The 18403-nt window shown below is 30.1% G+C and overlaps 1 protein-coding gene and 2 long non-coding RNA genes across 5 annotated transcripts; 2 read left to right on the top strand and 1 right to left on the bottom strand.

Moving 5' to 3' along the window:
* Window positions 1–1550: 1550 nt before the first annotated feature.
* On the bottom strand, window positions 1551–2996 carry LOC110738621. The gene is made up of 2 exons (XR_002514639.1): window positions 2861–2996; window positions 1551–2154 (listed from the first exon to the last, which is right to left on the bottom strand). It is a non-coding gene; the product is annotated as an uncharacterized LOC110738621 (long non-coding RNA).
* A 1834-nt stretch (window positions 2997–4830) lies between these two features.
* LOC110738622 (transcription factor HY5-like) lies at window positions 4831–10134 on the top strand. Its single transcript, XM_021919014.1, has 4 exons — window positions 4831–4983; window positions 5122–5305; window positions 8287–8443; window positions 9879–10134. The coding sequence occupies exons 1-4, from the start codon at window positions 4911–4913 to the stop codon at window positions 9933–9935; spliced, it is 471 nt and encodes a 156-aa protein (XP_021774706.1). The 5' UTR covers window positions 4831–4910; the 3' UTR covers window positions 9936–10134.
* A 3317-nt stretch (window positions 10135–13451) lies between these two features.
* On the top strand, window positions 13452–17935 carry LOC110738623. 3 transcript variants are annotated; one of them, XR_002514640.1, is made up of 6 exons: window positions 13452–13695; window positions 13868–13937; window positions 15025–15215; window positions 15642–15770; window positions 16210–16316; window positions 17691–17935. It is a non-coding gene; the product is annotated as an uncharacterized LOC110738623 (long non-coding RNA). The 3 variants fall into 3 exon arrangements; XR_002514641.1 differs by having other exon boundaries at window positions 16240–16316; XR_002514642.1 differs by lacking the exon at window positions 16210–16316 and having other exon boundaries at window positions 13453–13695.
* The last annotated feature ends 468 nt before the right edge of the window (window positions 17936–18403 follow it).

Genomic DNA, 18403 nt, shown 5'->3' on the forward strand with positions numbered 1-18403 from the left:
TTTTCAGGAGCAATTTGTTGTCACTTATCAGAGAGAGCAATAATTGCATCAATTTATTTTTTATTTATTTATTTATTTTATTTTATTTTTTATAAAGTAAGGAAATTCATAGGAAGACTTTATGCATAAATAATTATAGTGAAAAATGTCGTATGAAATAGAGTTAATACAAGGGACACTCTAATTCTATTGAGTGTATGAAATATGGAATATATGTCCATCGTTAAGCAACATGCGATTAAGTGATCTAATTGCCATACAATTTTCCCACTAGACTTGGGATGTGTTGGTAAAAGAACTAAGATAAGAAATTAAATGAACACAAGAATATTTAGAAGACTTTCCTCCCGAGTGAAACAATTAAAAGCTTAGATAAATATACTCTCAAAATAGATAAGACAAAATTAACCGGTGAAAGTATCATGTACATCAATTAAATCTACTAATATGGTGAGATTTCTAATCTCTTATAAACCCTGGCAATGACTTCATAACAAAGCTGTAATTAGGGAAGTAAAGTTTGTATTCACAAGGAAAAAGGAATCTTCTAATGTATGTTAATGAAAGAAACACCTAACGAATCAAAAGTTCGAAGTAACAATAATGGGGAAGGTATAGGGTTCAAATAGTAAGTAAACTAATTAAACTAAAAATAATGAACAATCGAGTGATGAAAATTAGGAAATCATTTCAATTCAACTCCCTTGAATATTTTAAAGTAACAATTGTTGGTCAATTTAATATCAATCACAGAAATCACTTCAATTAAACTCCCTTGAATATTTTAAAGTAACAATTGTTGGTCAATTTAATATCGATCACAGAAATCACTTCAATTAAACTCCCTTGAATATCTTAAAGTAACAATTGTTGGTCAATTTAATATCGATCACATAAATCACTTCAATTCAACTCCCTTGAATATCTTAAAGTAACAATTGTTGGTCAATTTAATATCGATCACATAAATCACTTCAATTCAACTCCCTTGAATATTTTAAAGTAACAATTGTTAGTCAATTTAATATCGATCACATAAATCACTTCAATTCAACTCCCTTGAATACTTTATTGCGGAATCAAAATACCCAATTTCTCAATAACACAAGTTATTAACAAAGAAAAACATTCATCAATAACCCTGGCTATCATACAAACCAAGAACACACTCAATTTCAGTTTAATAGCCACATTAAGAATAACAAAACCAATAAAGTATGATGAATTCAACACAAGTGGTTGCAAACAATTTCTTTCCTTCTATTATTAATCAAGAGAAACGAGATTTAACAATTAAATGCTGCTTTTCACCAAAAAAAAAAAAAAAAAAAAAAAAAAAAAAAAAAAAAAAAACAATTAAATGCTGCTACTTTGATAAGAAAGTTTGAACAATTACGGATTCAACAATCACATCTAGCTAGCAATCAAACGATATAAATCTCTAACTAGTTGATCAATCCGGAAAATAATAAATATCAATCATATAAATGAGAGTACAGGAATAATTAATATTCAAGAAGGAATAAAAGAAGAGATATCTCACAACTATATTAATCAAAAAGCTTCAATTTAATTGATCCAAGAAGAACAAGGTTTAGTTCTCCATGAAAGTTGAGAGAACTCCTCAAAAATATGAACAACTCCTTAACCTCAAAGCTAAATAATTGAGTTCTTATATACTATCCTCCAAAGAAAAATAAATAATACGTAGTAGATTATAAGGCAAAATAAACTAAAACGACCCAAATATTTTAAAGTGGCTAAGGGGTGAAGATTTTTGTGTGTTCGTTGTTTTGGTTCGCTTCTCTTTGATTTGACTTGAGGACGAGTAAGAATTTGATATATGCTACTGTACTTTATAGTGCATGAACATGAGTTTTTATGGAGGCAACAAACAGTGCTAGCTTTGGGCATTAACTAAAGGGAGGAAAGCAAAGGAAGGAGGAGGCAACAAACAGTGCTAGCTTTCGAGGGTTTAAAAATGCCGGGACGACTTCGCTTCCGTTTTGGGAAACCAGAGGGTACATGTTGCCTAATTACCTTGCGAGACCGCAGCGTGTATATAGAACTAGTACTTGTACCAGTAGAAGTACTAGCAGAAAGGTCACCACTTTTTCCACCTCCTCCTTCTTCAATCCACGGCATCATTCTCACCTTTTTGCATAATGGAATAAAGTACAACAACACAAATAATACGAAACAACCAGAAGGATATCATAGGTATGTATGTATGTATTTGTATAGATATTAATTTACTTATATACAAACATTGCATAGTGAAAATATGTTAATAACTTCATTGTTTATAAGGTGGGGTGCCCTCAGTTTTTGGCATGAAGTAGACCACCATAGTCTTGCATTGCCATTTATATTGGATTCTTCACTCTCAATTAAACCTGTTCAATGGGCCGGACAGGGCTTTATCTAAAATGGACCGGGCCGGGCCAAGTTTAATCCAAAATGGGCCAATATTGTCCATGGGCCATTAAGCCCGACCTGGCCCGGCCCATTTAAAATAGACAGGTGAATTGAAGTAATTTTGTCAACTGCTTATGCCATTCTATAACAAATGCTAATGTGTTTCAAAGTGGATTATATAAATATTTTGAATTACAAAAATTCAACATGGGACACCTGAATAAAAACGAAGGGAGTAAAACACTATTCATGCTCAAGCAGCCTGACTTCAGATTGAATGTAATTCAAGATACACAAGTTTTAACCATTTTTATACTAACAAATGGCATCCAATCTATCAACTATACACCTTTACATCAAAACCAAGATCAAAACAAGTAATAGCAGTGTCATCGAACAAATGATGAGCCTTGAACTGGAAAATTGAATCACAAAAACTAACTCTAGAAACTCAATTCATTCACAAAGACCGAGGAATTATATACTAGGCCAGCGTTGGCATTGGTCACTTTCGAATGTTAAGTTCCTTCGCAATATCTCTTGTTAGGCTGAATTGCATAGTGCTGTGCCAAGGAAACAAAGTTATGATTATAATATGCGAATAAATATTGGATTGAAAATAACGAAGTTATGATTATAGTATGAAAATAAAAAAAATAGCTACTCCATAGTTAAAACTTAATTTGTAATATGCAAATAAATATTTACTACTCGATCTATGATTATGAACAATGTCAGTTACAACTATATTTTGGGTCATTCATTAAGGCCAACATTGAACTATTTAGCGTAAATTATGGTAAAAATTAAATTTATGATTAATGAATCGAGTAATGACTTAGTGGTAAAAATTGATATTATTAATATCATATAATTGCTTATATGGCGCTTGTCAATGGATAGGGTGAAAAGGTTTGATAATGTGGCTAAATAAGGAAAAGAAAGTAACACATGGAGGATTGGAACTCCTCGCCTTTGAGTTTTAATAATGCTATGTAATATTGATATCAACACATTGATAAAAGTAAATTATTAGTGATGAAGAGGTTAAGGATTCAAGCTTTGATATCAAGCAGTTATAAAATTTCAAATAATAAAAGCCAACTAAATAATGTAACTCAATTTCTTAGACTAATTAAGCCCAAATAAATGTGGCATAGTACTATGTAGTGTAACTCGTCCTTTAATTTTATTATACATCACACACTCAATTATAGGCAGTGAGACATTATGAAGTAACATAATTTTCTACAGAAAGTAATTACAAGAAATATTTTAATTTATTTTATGTTAACTTTTATTATACTCCTCGATCGTGCATTAATAATTTCAATACTTTAATATAATCATTAGATAAAACCCATTTAAATGCATCGATCACATGTTTAATTAACAATTTTAATATAATTTACTGATGCACTACATTTAAAAACCTTGTTTCATGAGACATTCTAATAGAAGAAAAAAAAAATCATTTAATTAATGCATTACACATTTAGTAATTAGTATTGCAACGACATGCATGCATAGACAAAACTCAAGCTTAACAATGATTAAACATTTTTTACAATTAGATAATGACATTTAAATGTGTGATTTAGGTAAACATATAAAATACAACCTTGATTATTATTTATGAAACAATATTATAGAAAAAATCCAAAATAAATAAATAATTCCCCCATAAAACAAAAGGAAATAGGAAAGAATTTAATTGATTGCTTCCTTTCATCTCCTAACAAGAAAGCTAATCTAGGAGTGCAACTTTTGACAAAACAAAGCATCAAAATATGGATATACATGCATCAACGTGTTCTTTCTTCCACCAATCTTTCTCCCTCCTAACTTCACCACCTCCCATTCTTCCCCACTTGAAATTTTCTCATCACTTGTCTATTCTCATTTATGTCTATTTTTTGTACGTAAAATATTTATTTCCTTTTACATAAAATAACTCCTTGTTTCTTTAAAGATTGCTCCATTTTTTTTCACGTATTAAACTATTCTTTAAAGATTACCCCATAACAGTAATGTATAAGAAGAACACAGCTTTAATCTCACAAACATTACTTAAAAGTTTCATTAGTTTTTTGTCTAATTAAATTCACTCGGCCAAAACTTAATAAATTACTACCTCCGTTACAAGTTATGTGCAACGATTTGACATAAAGCAGAGAGAGAATGTCTAATCGTTGCACATAACTTGTAACGGAGGTAGTATTTAAAAAATGGCTATAGGGCAAACAATCGAGAATGAAGAGCATCAAACATAGACAATTAGCAAACGAGTAGCAACGTCACCATATATATTTTCCCCCACAAATCCACGTTATCCTAATATTGTAAGTACTACGTGTATTTTTTACGTACTCTATATATATCCATATTCCTTGAATTTATATAAATACATACATAAAAATGAGACATATTTAGCTCTATTATTCATATCCTCAAAAAATAAAAATTGTTTTATCTTATATTATACCTTGATCATGGCTCAACCTGCTACTTTGCCTCTTCTTCCTCTTTCTATTTCTACTACAACAGGAAATAATAGCAACCTAGGTTGGTTTATTCTTCTTATACATACTTTGATATAAATGAATTAATAAATTTATAATTATTATATTTTGTTTTTTGATTTATGAAATAACTAATACTAAAGGGACAAAACTAAAGAAAAATAATTTGGGTGTTATGCAGAAGAAAGTGATGAAGAATTGTTTATGGTGCCGGATATGGACACGGGAGAGGAAGAGGAAACAAAGATGATAAATCAAGGAAGCTTACAAAGCTCTAATGGTAACAACAATGGTGGCGAAGTAGCGCCTCCTAAGCGTAAAAGAGGCCGTAATCCTGTTGATAAGGAGTATAGAAGACTTAAGAGGTTTGTTAATAGTTAATAATTTGTTGTATTCAATTTGAGTCATGATTTATTAATTTTATTTTTTTTTACTTAATAACCAATAATGATTTAAGTTAATTAATTAGTTGGAAAATAATTAGGTTTATCTTTAATTTAAGAGATATTGTCCTATTAATTAGAAAATTTTGACTATTAATTTTAATTATTATTATAAAAATGATAATGGCAAGTACATTAGATTATTTAGATATAAGAATGAAAGGTAGAACATAACTCTAACATGAAATTTAATGTACTATAAGTCTATAATGTAGGTGCCTCAATCTTTTTACCTTCCAATTGATTAAACACACATTGATTGTTAATAAGGCATTTTGCTATAATCAACTACTCGTCAAAAAAAAAGAAAATCAACTTAAAGAGAAAAAAATAAATGAATTTTGCTCGATATTATAGTATGTTAATAATGGATCATAGATTAGTGCTAACAGATTGATTGAGTCTTAATTGAGCTTAGATAGATCTAATGATTTCTTGTGAGATCATTTAGCAAAACAATTATATTAGTCCTTGACTCCTTGAGAAAGATTGGTACTACCTCCATTACCCATCAAAAATTTATTTGGAGTAGATAATTTAATTGGGAGTGTAATTATTTTTATTAATTAATTAATAATAATAATAATAATAATAATAATAATAATAATAATGAATCTATATTTCTTTACCCTATTGGTCTGATAAAAGGGTAAAATATAAAAGTATATTAAGTATTAGATTTTTTTTTTTAAAAAAAAGAGACCTTTGATATAAGTATATATGGATCTATCACACATTGCATTGTTTCAAGTCTTTAAGTGAATTGTAAGTTTGTAACCATGGTATGATGGTAAATAATTGGTAATCATATAATATAGGTTGTTATCAGTTTTTCATAATTTTATCTTGAAGATCAACAAAGTCAATTGTTAAGAAATTCATTTATTTGTTCATAAAGTATGCATTGCAATTTGCAAAGCTACATATATACACCTTATACAGTATGAGAGATGCTGTTGTCAAAAAAAAAAAATATATATATATATATATATATATATATATATATATATATATATATATATATATATATATATATACAGTATGAGAGATGAAAAATTAAACCTAAACCTAATAATTTGCATACCGATCATATCTCAAAATTTAGTATTTTTGAAAACATTGTATACTTCATAATTATTTCAATCTTATTTTTATTTTTTATTTTTTATTTATTTTATTATTTGTTTAAAAAGTTTTTTATAATTTGAACCCAACAACGTTTACATATATACGTTGTATATATGAATATGCTTTCTTGATATGATGGTGATGTGTTAGTTTTATAGCCTTTCCTTTTTCATACATGCCATAATTTTATATTTCTATTTAAGTTTCAAGCTAAAAAATCAAGAAAATAAATTCCTAAATTTTGGTGAAAATATAAGATATATATGTGAAATTGTTTGATAGATTGCTAGAATTGTTTTTTTTTTTTTTTTTTTTTTTTTTTTTTTTTTTTGTCGAGCGTGCAATATTGTGTTATTGTAAACAAAACAAAACAACCAAAAAAAAATCCTTAAGTTTCTAGTTGTATTATATTGTTTAATGGCCCAGATAAAAAGCTATTCTATATCAATAGAACAACTGTATACCAAGATACAAGTACTTAGTCGACGACTCAGATCAATGTGGAAATCGATCTACTAGTAACTAGAAATGTAAGGTCAATTCGACATCATTGTAGTTTTAGTTTTTTTTTTGTTAATATTGAAAGTCTTATGATTAATTTCATAATAAGAATTAAAAAAAAAGTCCATATCACATTTTGTAGTTTCCTTTTTTGTTTTTTGATTTTTTTTTAAAAAAAAAAAAAGACAAAAGAGTCCATAATTATTTTTATTTGAGTTCAAGTCCATTGAAAAACAATTAAAAGATATGGTTATTTTTACTCAGTACGGAGTACTATTTTGAAGGGTTGTTGATTTATTGGTTGTCCGGGGCTCCCAAAATGACGGTCATTCGTAGCATTCGACAAATAAAGAAAGTCAATCAACAAATATCGTAGTATAAGAGAGTCTAAGCTACCTACCTATACAATTAAGAGTTAAATTAAATCATCTCAATTGTGTGTAAATGTATGATAAAGAGGAGAAAAAGGTAAACTTTTTACGATCTTACATGCGCTAATAGGCTAGGATTCAAACTCGTGACCTGAATTTCACTAAAAAAAAACAAGAGGAGATAAATATAATATATAGGGAATTTTGTGTAGAACTACCCTAAAGATAGAGTCATTTGTGAACAACTATCCATTTTTTTTTATTTGTTTAGAACTACCCGCAAGTTTGGAAAAGTTTGGGTATCATTACCCACTAACGTTTTTCGTCCCATTATATTAAAACGTTAAATTGACCCAGTTTTTTACTTTTTTCAATTACAATAGTCAATTAATGCTAAAATAAGCAAAAACCCCAATTCAATTAAACCCCAAAACCTTAGAAATTAAAATCCCCAAATAATACTACACTCATGAACCCTAAAATAAATTATGATTAAAACCTTAATTAGGTTAATTAAGGTAAATCAAAACCTTTATACAAATTGGGAGAGTTAATTGGGTGGCAAAAGTGAAAAAGTGAGCTCCGATAACATCTTAATTGGACGAAAAAATATTAATGGGTAGTGTTACCCAAATGTTTTCAAACTTGTAGGTAGTTCTAAACAAATAAAAAAATAGGTAGTTGTTCACAAATGACCCTATCTTTAGGGTAGTTCTACACAAAATTTCCTAATATATATCTCAGTCCCTCCACAGGTCCCCAACTCCTCTAGATAAAGCTACATGCATGTACATGTAAAAATTGGAATTTTGAATAAATGATGATGATTTTGTAGTAATGAAAGAGAACTAGAGAAGTATATTTTGTAATGGAAACTAACTACGTTGGTTAAAATGCATGCAGGTTGTTAAGGAACAGGGTGTCTGCTCAACAAGCACGTGAAAGGAAAAAGGTTTATGTGAACGATTTAGAGTCAAGAGCCAATGAATTGCAAGAGCAAAACTTCAAATTAGAAGAGAAAATTTCTACTCTTGTTAACGAAAATACCATGCTTCGAAAGGTATATATATTACTAATATATTGCCTACTTATCAATTAAATATTATTTTATTACGGAATAATTGAAATTTAATTTATGTCAAGGACAAATAAAATACATAGCTATTTTAATATAAACGTAATATAAATATAATGCCTCCACAACCACAATTCCTTAATAATGCAAAATCATTGATTCATACTTCATATAGTTTATGTTGAATAGTCATGATAACTGAATAGTCATGATTACTTAGACATAAGATAACCATTAATTTTAAAATTATTACATTTTATTATTCACTTAATTTTTAATTAACTATTTGAATTTTTTTTTTCAGTAGTTTGATAACCCTAATATTTTCAAAATTGGATTGGACTAATTTGAAATAATTATATAGTTCCTATTAATATAACTTGAAATTGGATTGTATGTTGAAATTTTTTAAAAAGTACATAATATAATTAAAGCCTTAAATAACTTTTTTTAAAGGCAAATGGTATATCAGTATATGCAGTTAGTCACAAAGTGTATAAGAAGATTCAAAAGGAAAGAATTATGTGTTACGTGGTGGTATTTCGTACTCGGTATTATATAATACGGTAACAAGTTTTGTTATAATTAAATTCCAAACTCTTACCATTTTAGGGAGTGCATTTAATTCTTATATATAATCTTAAGAGCTATATATAATATACTTATATCATATACAAATTAAAGTAGCCTAAAGTCTTAATGCCTAAAAGTCATATGTTCCATTCACCTTATTTCACTTATTTTAGATCTAATAAGTTCTAATAAATTCAGATAAGTTCAGTTTATGAAAATATTTTTATGATTAGAGTTATCTAAGTTTATATTACATCAAATATAAAATTTTATTAAGTTGAGAGTGAGGGATAGCTCAAGTGGTTAGAGCTCCCCTCCTAGTCCCAGGTGATCTTAGGATTGATTCTCATCACCCGCCCTTGTGGCTCTTTAAAATAAAAAAATAAAAAAATAAATAAAATAAAATAAAATTATTAAGTTTAGAAAGATTTAATAATTCAATTCAGATAAGAGAAAATCAGGTAAATAATACACACTCTAATTAAGTGTCTAACCGTTACTCCGTTAGACAGGCACGGTCATCCACCAGGAATGCCTCGATGGTAACTTCTTTTGAATGAAATAGATTTTTTTTTTAAAAGAAGAAAATAGAAAAATTGTTAAATCATCATAACTTTGACAAATTTATTAACTTTTTTTTTTTTTTTGACACAGACAAATTTATTACCTTTAAGTTCATCAAAATTTGACTCTAATAATGATAACCAGACGGACCTACCAGTCTTACCAGAAATAAAGTGTAATAGTGTTGTTTGGTAATTGCCAAAAAAAAAAAAAAGGTTTTTTGATACACTCTTACGTAGTACGAGTATATACAATTATTAATTTGTTTTTATAATATTTGCAGATACTTATGAATACCAGACCAAAGACTGACGAAAGTGAAGACCCCAAGTGTTCATAATTTAAAGATTGCTCGCATTTTTATTTTCTTATTTTGCAAATTTCTATTTAAAGAAGTAATTTGTAAAATATTTGAATTATTTACATACAAAAGCTTATATATAGTTTAAGCATAGATACATAAACTTACCATCAAATATACGAGGCTAACTGTATGCATGCATGCACATTACTTAATATACTGTTTTAAATTTCAATTTTATTTGGTGCGAATGGGTATGAAAGGGTTGATAATGAACAATTTTTAAAATTATTTATATTGCTATAAACTGTAGACACTTTTTTAAAAAAATAAAATAAAATTGTGCAATATATGATTTGTGTTTCTTACTTTGATCTGTGCAATTTTCATATATACATGTCTTTTTTTTTTTTTTTTTAACTACTATGCAATTAATTACAATTCAATTCGATCAGTTTAGTTTAATTAGGTTGTTTTAGTTTAGTTTAGTTCAACTCGTTTATGATCTATAAATAAGAAAAATATTAAATATATGACAAATTAGAGAGAAAGAGAGAATAGAATGGCTTGATCATTATTCAAGAACAGGTTGAGTATTTATACAAAACCTAAACACATAAGATAGGAAACAATCTTCCTAAAAGATATACGTCTAACCATAATATATTCTCAAAATAATATCTTAACATAAATATCCTAATTAAATATATTATTCTCTTAAATGATATCTACGGAAAATATATCACACATATATTTTCCGATATCTCTAACACCTTCCCGCAATCGTAACGGCAGTAACACGAACGTTGCGATTGGAAATTCTTCTTTTGTTGAAGTCGAGATGCACTCTCTGGTGATGTCGCCTTCAATTTTTTTTTTTTCTTCAATGATGAGAACGTATCTTTTCGAACTCATCTGTCATCAATCAAACAAGAACGCCATTCTTTTCGAACCTGTAAATATAACAATTTTTGGTTTTTCTAGAGCAAAACCGAGCTCCAATCAAATATTGGTTTTTCAGAGTAAACCACACTCAAATCTTTTATTGGTCTTTCAGAGTAAATAAACCACACTCAAATATTTTATTGGTCAAATCACACTCAAATCTTTTGGCCTTTCAGAGTGAACCACACTCAAATCTTTTGGTCTTTCAGAGTAAACCACACTCAAATCTTTTATTGGTTTTTCAGAGTAAACCACACTCATATCCTTTCCCATCATACGGCTCACCAACTTCACTTGCCTCTATGGGAGGCTCGCTCCGGGCAGGTTCGGATCGTCTATCAAGGAGCGACTGATCGAAAGCAATGGAGCAAAATCATGCTCGAATCAACTCACAAACCTTGTCTCACGGCACAAGGAGAACCAAATATATCTTGTCTCACGACACAAGAGAGCCGAAAACCTTTTTTTTTTAATTAAATCATGGGTCAAAGCTGAGACCCTTGTTTTCACCTCTTCACACAAACTCAACAAAAACTTCCTCCCAATCTCCCATGATTATATTGGAAATTTATAGCTTTGGTTAAAGTGTTATTCCACCGGTGGGTTTAATTTTCTAACCCACCGGCAGGAGGAAATTTTTGTTAAAGTGTTGTCCTACATTGATTGAAAAAGAGAGAATTAAATACTTTATAAGGCTAAGGGGCTACTCCTCCTATTGCCATATGGTTTTGGGATGGAACTCCTTGGACTTGTGAAGTGGACTCTCTCTCTTGGTTTGCGGGTGCGGCCCAGACCCGCGTTTGACATGGTATCAGAGCCAGGCCCATGGTATGAGACCTCTAATGGTTTGAATATATTGCCAGGCCCAAAGTTTAGGACCTTTAATGGCATTAAGTATTTTGGGCCAAATTGAATTGGATCAAGTGATCCTTGAGTTAAAGGGACCTTACATGTGAGGGGGAGTGTTGAAGAATAAACCTCTCAAGTGTCACTACATGTAAGTGTCCCACGTTGGTTGAAGAAGAGAGAATTAAATACTTTATAAGGCTAAGGGGCTACTTGTAGACACCCATTTGCGTCTCCCCAAAAACCAAACCCGGTGATGAGTACCTTTCACGTCGAACCATAATCGAATGAAGTGAAAGTGTGGAAAGTTTAGTGTTACGGATAGTTTTAATTTCTTTTCTCTTCTTTTTGTTTTTGAAAACCTATTTTAAGAAAAAAACCAATCCAGTTTGGTTGGTCCATGATATGGATCCAATAGTAGTGTAGTTGGATAGGGCTTTAAAAGAGCTTTCCGACGATATCTTATAAGCCCAATTCCGATGAATATTGAAGAAGTTATGTCCAATTTACTGAAATGGGCCCGATTTGAGCCTTATATGCGACCCAATGATCTAGAGGAGGGCCTAATATAGTTTTATCATTCCTAATGCAATTAGAAATGGTTTTAGTCTTCTAAATTCTTCTAGAAGGTTCTTTTCATTCCTAATTTAATTAGCATTGATAAATTGACTTTTTTAGAGTTTTAATCAGAATAAAAGAATATTTTTGAGGAAAATACGATTTTATCCTCCTTGTAGGGAATATTTCAAGCGTTAATCCCCTTGCTTGAACCCCACTGTGATCATACACTAAAGTACGGTGGCGTCCAAAGGGAAAGAAGATAGAGCAAAAGAGTCGCTAACAAGTTTTAGTAACTTGTAAACCGTTCACGAGGTGAAGGTTACATCCCTTAACGATCCAAGAGATCGTCAACTCCATAAGGTTTTGAACCAAATAAGGGTTCGGGGATGAAGGTACAAATCCAACCTAAAAGATATTGAACCTGCCCTAATAATAGGCCTCTACTTTGTTCAGATCGTATTCATGTGTGCTTTTTGACTAACATGCAATCAATAGGATTACCCTAAACCTGTTTATCTATGTTGGTTGAATATTAATGCACAAATAAATCTATTATTGGCGATCACTTGAATTATAATCATATTAACCCTAAATAAGATTATTAATTATCTTATTAAGCTCGATTACAAGTACCAATTCCCTTTAAACATGCATAAAAGGCGTGATCAAGCAATAACAATAAATATCAAGCAACATAACAATAATAAATATCATGATAATAACAATCATCATAACAATAATCAAAATAATAATTATAATCATAATCATAACAATAATCACCATAATAACAATCATATTAATCATAATAATAATCATGTTAATCATAATAATAATAATTATAGCAATAATAAAATTATAATAATAATAATTGTAGCAATAATAAAATTATAATCATAATCAAAACAATTATAAAAATAATCATAAATCATGTTAAAACATAATAAAAATAGCAAGATCTTAGGCATGATACTAACGAGATTAATAACAAACTCTAGCATGTCACTAAACAATAAAAATCAAATCTTTAACCCTAACATGATACTAACAATCATAAATATTCAATACTACAAAAGGAGCCTTTTTCGACGCTTCACAGTGTCTGAAGTAATTTTAGACTACTTTTAGTGTCGAGATCACTGACATGTGCCCCGCACGTGTACTCAATCAGGTGAGCAACACGATCATTATACCCACAAAACCCCCCACTCATCATCATATTCTTAACCCTAAATATTCTGTGTTTTTTCTTCATTCGATCGGAATTATACGCAGAGATTCATGGAGTCATGGCTTAGATTTCGAATTCAGATCCTCTTTCTCTTTGCGTTTCTAAAATTCTATCACAATAATTTATATATCTTGACAAAATTATTTTCTTTCTCTCAGATCTGATTATTTGCTTTGAAGATGGATTTGCGACAGCTAGTGCTCTTGTTCACCTCACAAGGTGCATTTTTACATCACTCTTTGTTGGTTTTTAACTCCTAATAGTAATTCTTTCATTTTTTGTGAGACTTTAATTGATACTTGTAAGTTGCAATTGCCAAATGTTACTCGTTTCAAAACCCTAGGTTCTAGATCTTGTTGAAATCACTGAATAACTGTCATGAATCTTGCAGATTCTACAATGTGAGGCATCAACATTAGCCCATCCAAGTAACAATGGCGATCAACAAAGGAAATCTCCAGGTACATATGAATTTTTTAATTAAGGGCCACGAGAATCAAATTAATATTTGAAATAAGTAGTTATTTGGGAAATATGCTATGACATTTATGCTCACATCATTGTTTGTTGACCGCGTGCTTCCTAATGAATGGATGGTGGGAGCTACTGCTGGTTTTTGATCAAGCCGTTCATCTTGTCTTTTTTAATTTTAATGGGAATAATTATTTTTATAAATTACTCTTATTTGCTGAGAATTCATCAAAGTCACAAGTATTTCATGGTCCAAGGTTAATTTCTTCATATCCCTCTGTTAGCTATAGTTTTGTTTGTGGTTTGGTCCACGTTTCAATATTTTATAAATAATAGATAAATCATTTTACTTTAGAAATTATGCTCTTAAATTACGAGTTAGCAAAATTTGAACTTTGATTAAAATTTACACTCTTAAACTGAATTGGAAGATGTTTTGCTTAAGCTGTATGTTGAAACAATTTTGGTGTGGGCCTTGTCTTAGAGTGCTTGTATATATAGAATATCATGAATGTAAGTCTATGTTGTGACTATTTAGCTTATGTATTGTAATTGAATGGATAATTGACAAGGATAGATGTATATCTCGCACATTTGTGAATCAGGTGATAATAACTATTGTTTTGTGTGAGAAGTTTGGTCTTTGATATGAGAACCTGGTTGTTGTTCATTATTTTGTTCCGAGTCTTTCTTTTATTACACTATTTTGTATCTAGCATTTTATTGTTGTGCAATTATTATTAGCAAAATTTTACTAACCTTTTGTCAAAAGATCTAATTTTATTAAATTAATTGAACTTAGCTTTAAGAAAACAAGCTCTTGATAACTCTTTATGCTTCAAAGTTGAGAAAAAAAAAACTTACTGTATTTCATTGGGTTAAAGGTTAATATCTTCCCACTCTATCACTCTATCAGCTATAGTTTTGTACGACATAGTTATTTCCATGTTTCAATAGTATATAAACAAGAGAGAAATTATTTTATTGTAAAAATTGTACTCTTGACATTACAAGCTGCTGACATCAAATAAAACAAACCAAATTTTCACATGGTTATGTCTGTTCTTCTCATTACAGGAGTTGGTTTCTTTTCATTGATTTTGTTTGGTGCTCCACTTACACCTGTAATTGGATCCATTGGGTTGACTCCTCTTCTAGCAGCAGTTTATGTGGGTGTCTTGCAAAATATTTTCAGCTAGAGTGTGAAGTACAGTTTGTTTGACCTTTGCAAAGAAATGGCTTACATTCCATTGGACGAGGACACTAAGGTTTCATCTAATTAATCTCAAATTTATACCATCTTTGTCTTTTGGTTCTTCAGATTTTCGGTTTTTATGGGTTTTTTTTTGTTCTGTTTTTTACCTTCCTAATGAATTTGACCTTCCTGTTAGTAATTGCTTTGTCTGTATTGTTTTAAAATATTTTATTCATAGACAGTAGATATTTCAAGGATTTTTCATGTATACAAAGTATTATTATGTTTCATTGTGCTTCTATTTTATGTATATTCTGAAAAATTCAGCTTTTTGTTCTGCATTTGAAGCACGATTATGATGACTTTTGAGTTGTTTGATAGCCTCTTTTCAATCATTTTTTATTTTGTTTAATTGTTTTTGGTTCCGTATGTATTACGATTTTTTAGGTAAAAGTCAACATTCTTTGATCTTTTTCTCTTTTGTTAATTGTATCTCTAGCTCAGGTGGCCTCTCACACTATTAGCCATGTTCTTGACATGGATATGTGGCCAAACATTCATCGTCGAAAGAAATACCTTTAAGAAGCTAAAGGTGTAGTCATTGGTTGTACCACGCTACAGGATACATGTAAGTTTTTGTACCACTTTACAGAATACATGTCAGTTTTGTGTATTTACAAGAAATGGAATTTCTAGAACCCCCTATTATTATTAATTGTTGTTCTGTTTTGTTCTTGTTTGATGTTGCTGCTGTTATTGATTTATGTTGCTGCTTCATGCATTGAGGTGTTGTTGCAAACTTGCTACTGCCTTTCTTTGTTAACTATGCTGCTGCCCGGCTATATTCATGGTCGTGTTTGTATCCTATCTTGTGTGTGTTCGTGGTGTGATTGTGTCCTATCTTGTGTAACTAGACTTGAACCCTTTTTATGAATTTATAAGTTACCTATAAAGCTCTAGGATTCTACTTCGACAAAGCTAAGCTCACCTATGGCCCAACCTCACTTGCCTGTAGGACCTTTTTTATATACTTTGACTTAAATTGTCTAACAATCTTCTTCTTAAAGCGCTTGTTGGACAATTTTCTCATATTGTAGGTGCAGTTCGTTAAGGGAATGCATCTCCGGGTCTTTTAAACAAAGCATCTGAATTCTTAGGAAAGGCAAAACATCTGGTAACAAAGTCACATTTCTCTTTATAACTGAAATCAGAACTGAAATCTAGAACTGAATCCAGAACTGAATTCAGACTTGATTTTTTGGGAGTTTGAATTCAGAACTGAATCCAGAATTGAATCTAGAACTGAATTTAGACCTGTTTTTTTGGGAGTTTGAATTTAGAACTGAATTCAAACCTGTTTTTTTGGGAGTTTGAATTCGGAACTTCTGCTTTGCCTCCTGCTGTTTCTATGCTACTTTTGCTAAAACATTGCTACTTGCTATGTGTTTGTTAAACTCTAAGTAAAATTGCATGTAACATTGTTAAAGTGATAACCTTGGAAAAAATTTGTAGGATGCTCTAATTGTTTGTTTGAAAGAAAATGGGAAAAAGGAAGTGACCCAAATTCAGATCTGAAGTTCAGAGCTGATTTTCATAACTGAATTCAGATCTGATCATCAGAACTTGTCATAATGGCTCCCCATTTTTGGGTTAGAGGCTACAATTTAGGGAAATAGTTAAATTCTATATGAATGGGCCGGGGGTGCTTAATTACGGCTAATTATTCGGTGATTTAAAGGGGGAAGGGTGTTTCATAATGGGAGTGTTAGTTGATTAATGATTCAATTTTTGTATAATGAAATCTATTGAATCGGTAATGAAAGATTAAAATAGACTTATTAGGAAGTTGCTGTAATTATCAGCTATAGAATATTGAAGAGTTATTGAGATACATGGACATCAAAGTGATCTGACAATTTTGAAATGATATAATCATTTTTATCTTTTGCCACGAGATGTCATTTACTTATTTGTGAACCTCTTCCCTGTAGCGCCTGCACATGTTGTAATTTTCCTCTGAAATCTTACACAACACCCACCTGCACAATAAGTGCCTAACAAAAGACGCGCACAAGGCATAGGCTATTGATAGTAGATGATTTCTGTTTTATGGTTCAATGATGTTACTAATTGCTCTTATGCTAGGTTCTCTATCAGCTGTTTAATGGTCTTTTTCAACTTCATTTGCTGTAAAGATTGTGTGTGTGTGTGTGTGTGCACGCGCGCGTGCTGCAATGGCTGTATAATCAGTTAGTTTGGAAATGCTTTAAATGCATAATGATACTACACTCTTGGCAAGGTTCAGTTTTGAATTCATCATTAAACTATTCCCATTATTAGACAAACTCTCTTAAGCTTTCTAATGGACAGCAAGAAAGCTTAAAAATTTATAGGCCTACTTTACAGATTTATATATGTGCATTGTACATAATTAATTGCCTAGATTAAAGTATAATGTCCGTGTTATTGTCTCAAATCGATTATGAAGCTTGAGCCTATATTGTGTAATGTACTAATTTATAATTTGTATTTTTTTTTTTTTTTGAAGATTGCAAAAGTCAATATAGGTACAACAAGAGAATAGGTCGGGACACTTGAGCATCAAAACAAGTGACTATATTGTCTATAAGGCCATCATCTATGTATTTTGGTTTTTAGTCTTATATTAGTGATGTATTTATTTAGGGACAAGCTACTATAATATGCGATGTTTTTTGTTTTAATTTGTTTTTAATTGTGTTGATGTTTTCTTTTTATAAATTTGGTAATTAACTACGTACTCTTATTATTGTTGATTAATAATTGTTTTTTTTTTTTTATTTTTTTAAATCTAGTTATATACAATATTTGTTTATTTTAATTTTTATGTTATTAATTTAATTTATGATAAATTTAAATAACTATAATATATGTATGATGATGGTAATAATTTAATAAAAGGAGAAAAAAAAGCTTAAAAAAAAAATTAAGACGCTTTTTAATATCTACATATTTTGCACATTTTCATATTTCAAGAGTTTCCCGCCATACCATAGGTTGACACGAATAAACGCAAGACAACAAAAAGCGTCGCTAAATTTGATTATGTGGACATGTAAAAGCGTCGCTAAAAAACTACACACATTTGGGATAATGCGCGAAATACATAATTTTCGACACTTCGTATATTAGTCAGGACACAAAAAAGCGTCGAGATTCTCGACGCTTTTTGTGTCCCTCGAAATTCTCGACTCACGTATTTTTGACGCTTTTTAGCAGCGT

The sequence above is a fragment of the Chenopodium quinoa genome, unplaced genomic scaffold (genome assembly GCF_001683475.1).
Source record: "Chenopodium quinoa cultivar QQ74 unplaced genomic scaffold, ASM168347v1, whole genome shotgun sequence".
In the NCBI taxonomy this organism is placed as follows: domain Eukaryota; kingdom Viridiplantae; phylum Streptophyta; class Magnoliopsida; order Caryophyllales; family Amaranthaceae; genus Chenopodium; species Chenopodium quinoa.

Excerpts from the sequence above, each read along its gene's own strand:
- LOC110738622 (XM_021919014.1), top strand. The coding sequence starts at position 4,911 with ATGGCTCAACCTGCTACTTTGCCTCTTCTTCCTCTTTCTATTTCTACT. Across the intron at positions 5,306-8,286 it reads GAGTATAGAAGACTTAAGAG|GTTGTTAAGGAACAGGGTGT; the intron begins GTTTGTTAATAG and ends AAATGCATGCAG. Across the intron at positions 8,444-9,878 it reads AAAATACCATGCTTCGAAAG|ATACTTATGAATACCAGACC; the intron begins GTATATATATTA and ends TAATATTTGCAG.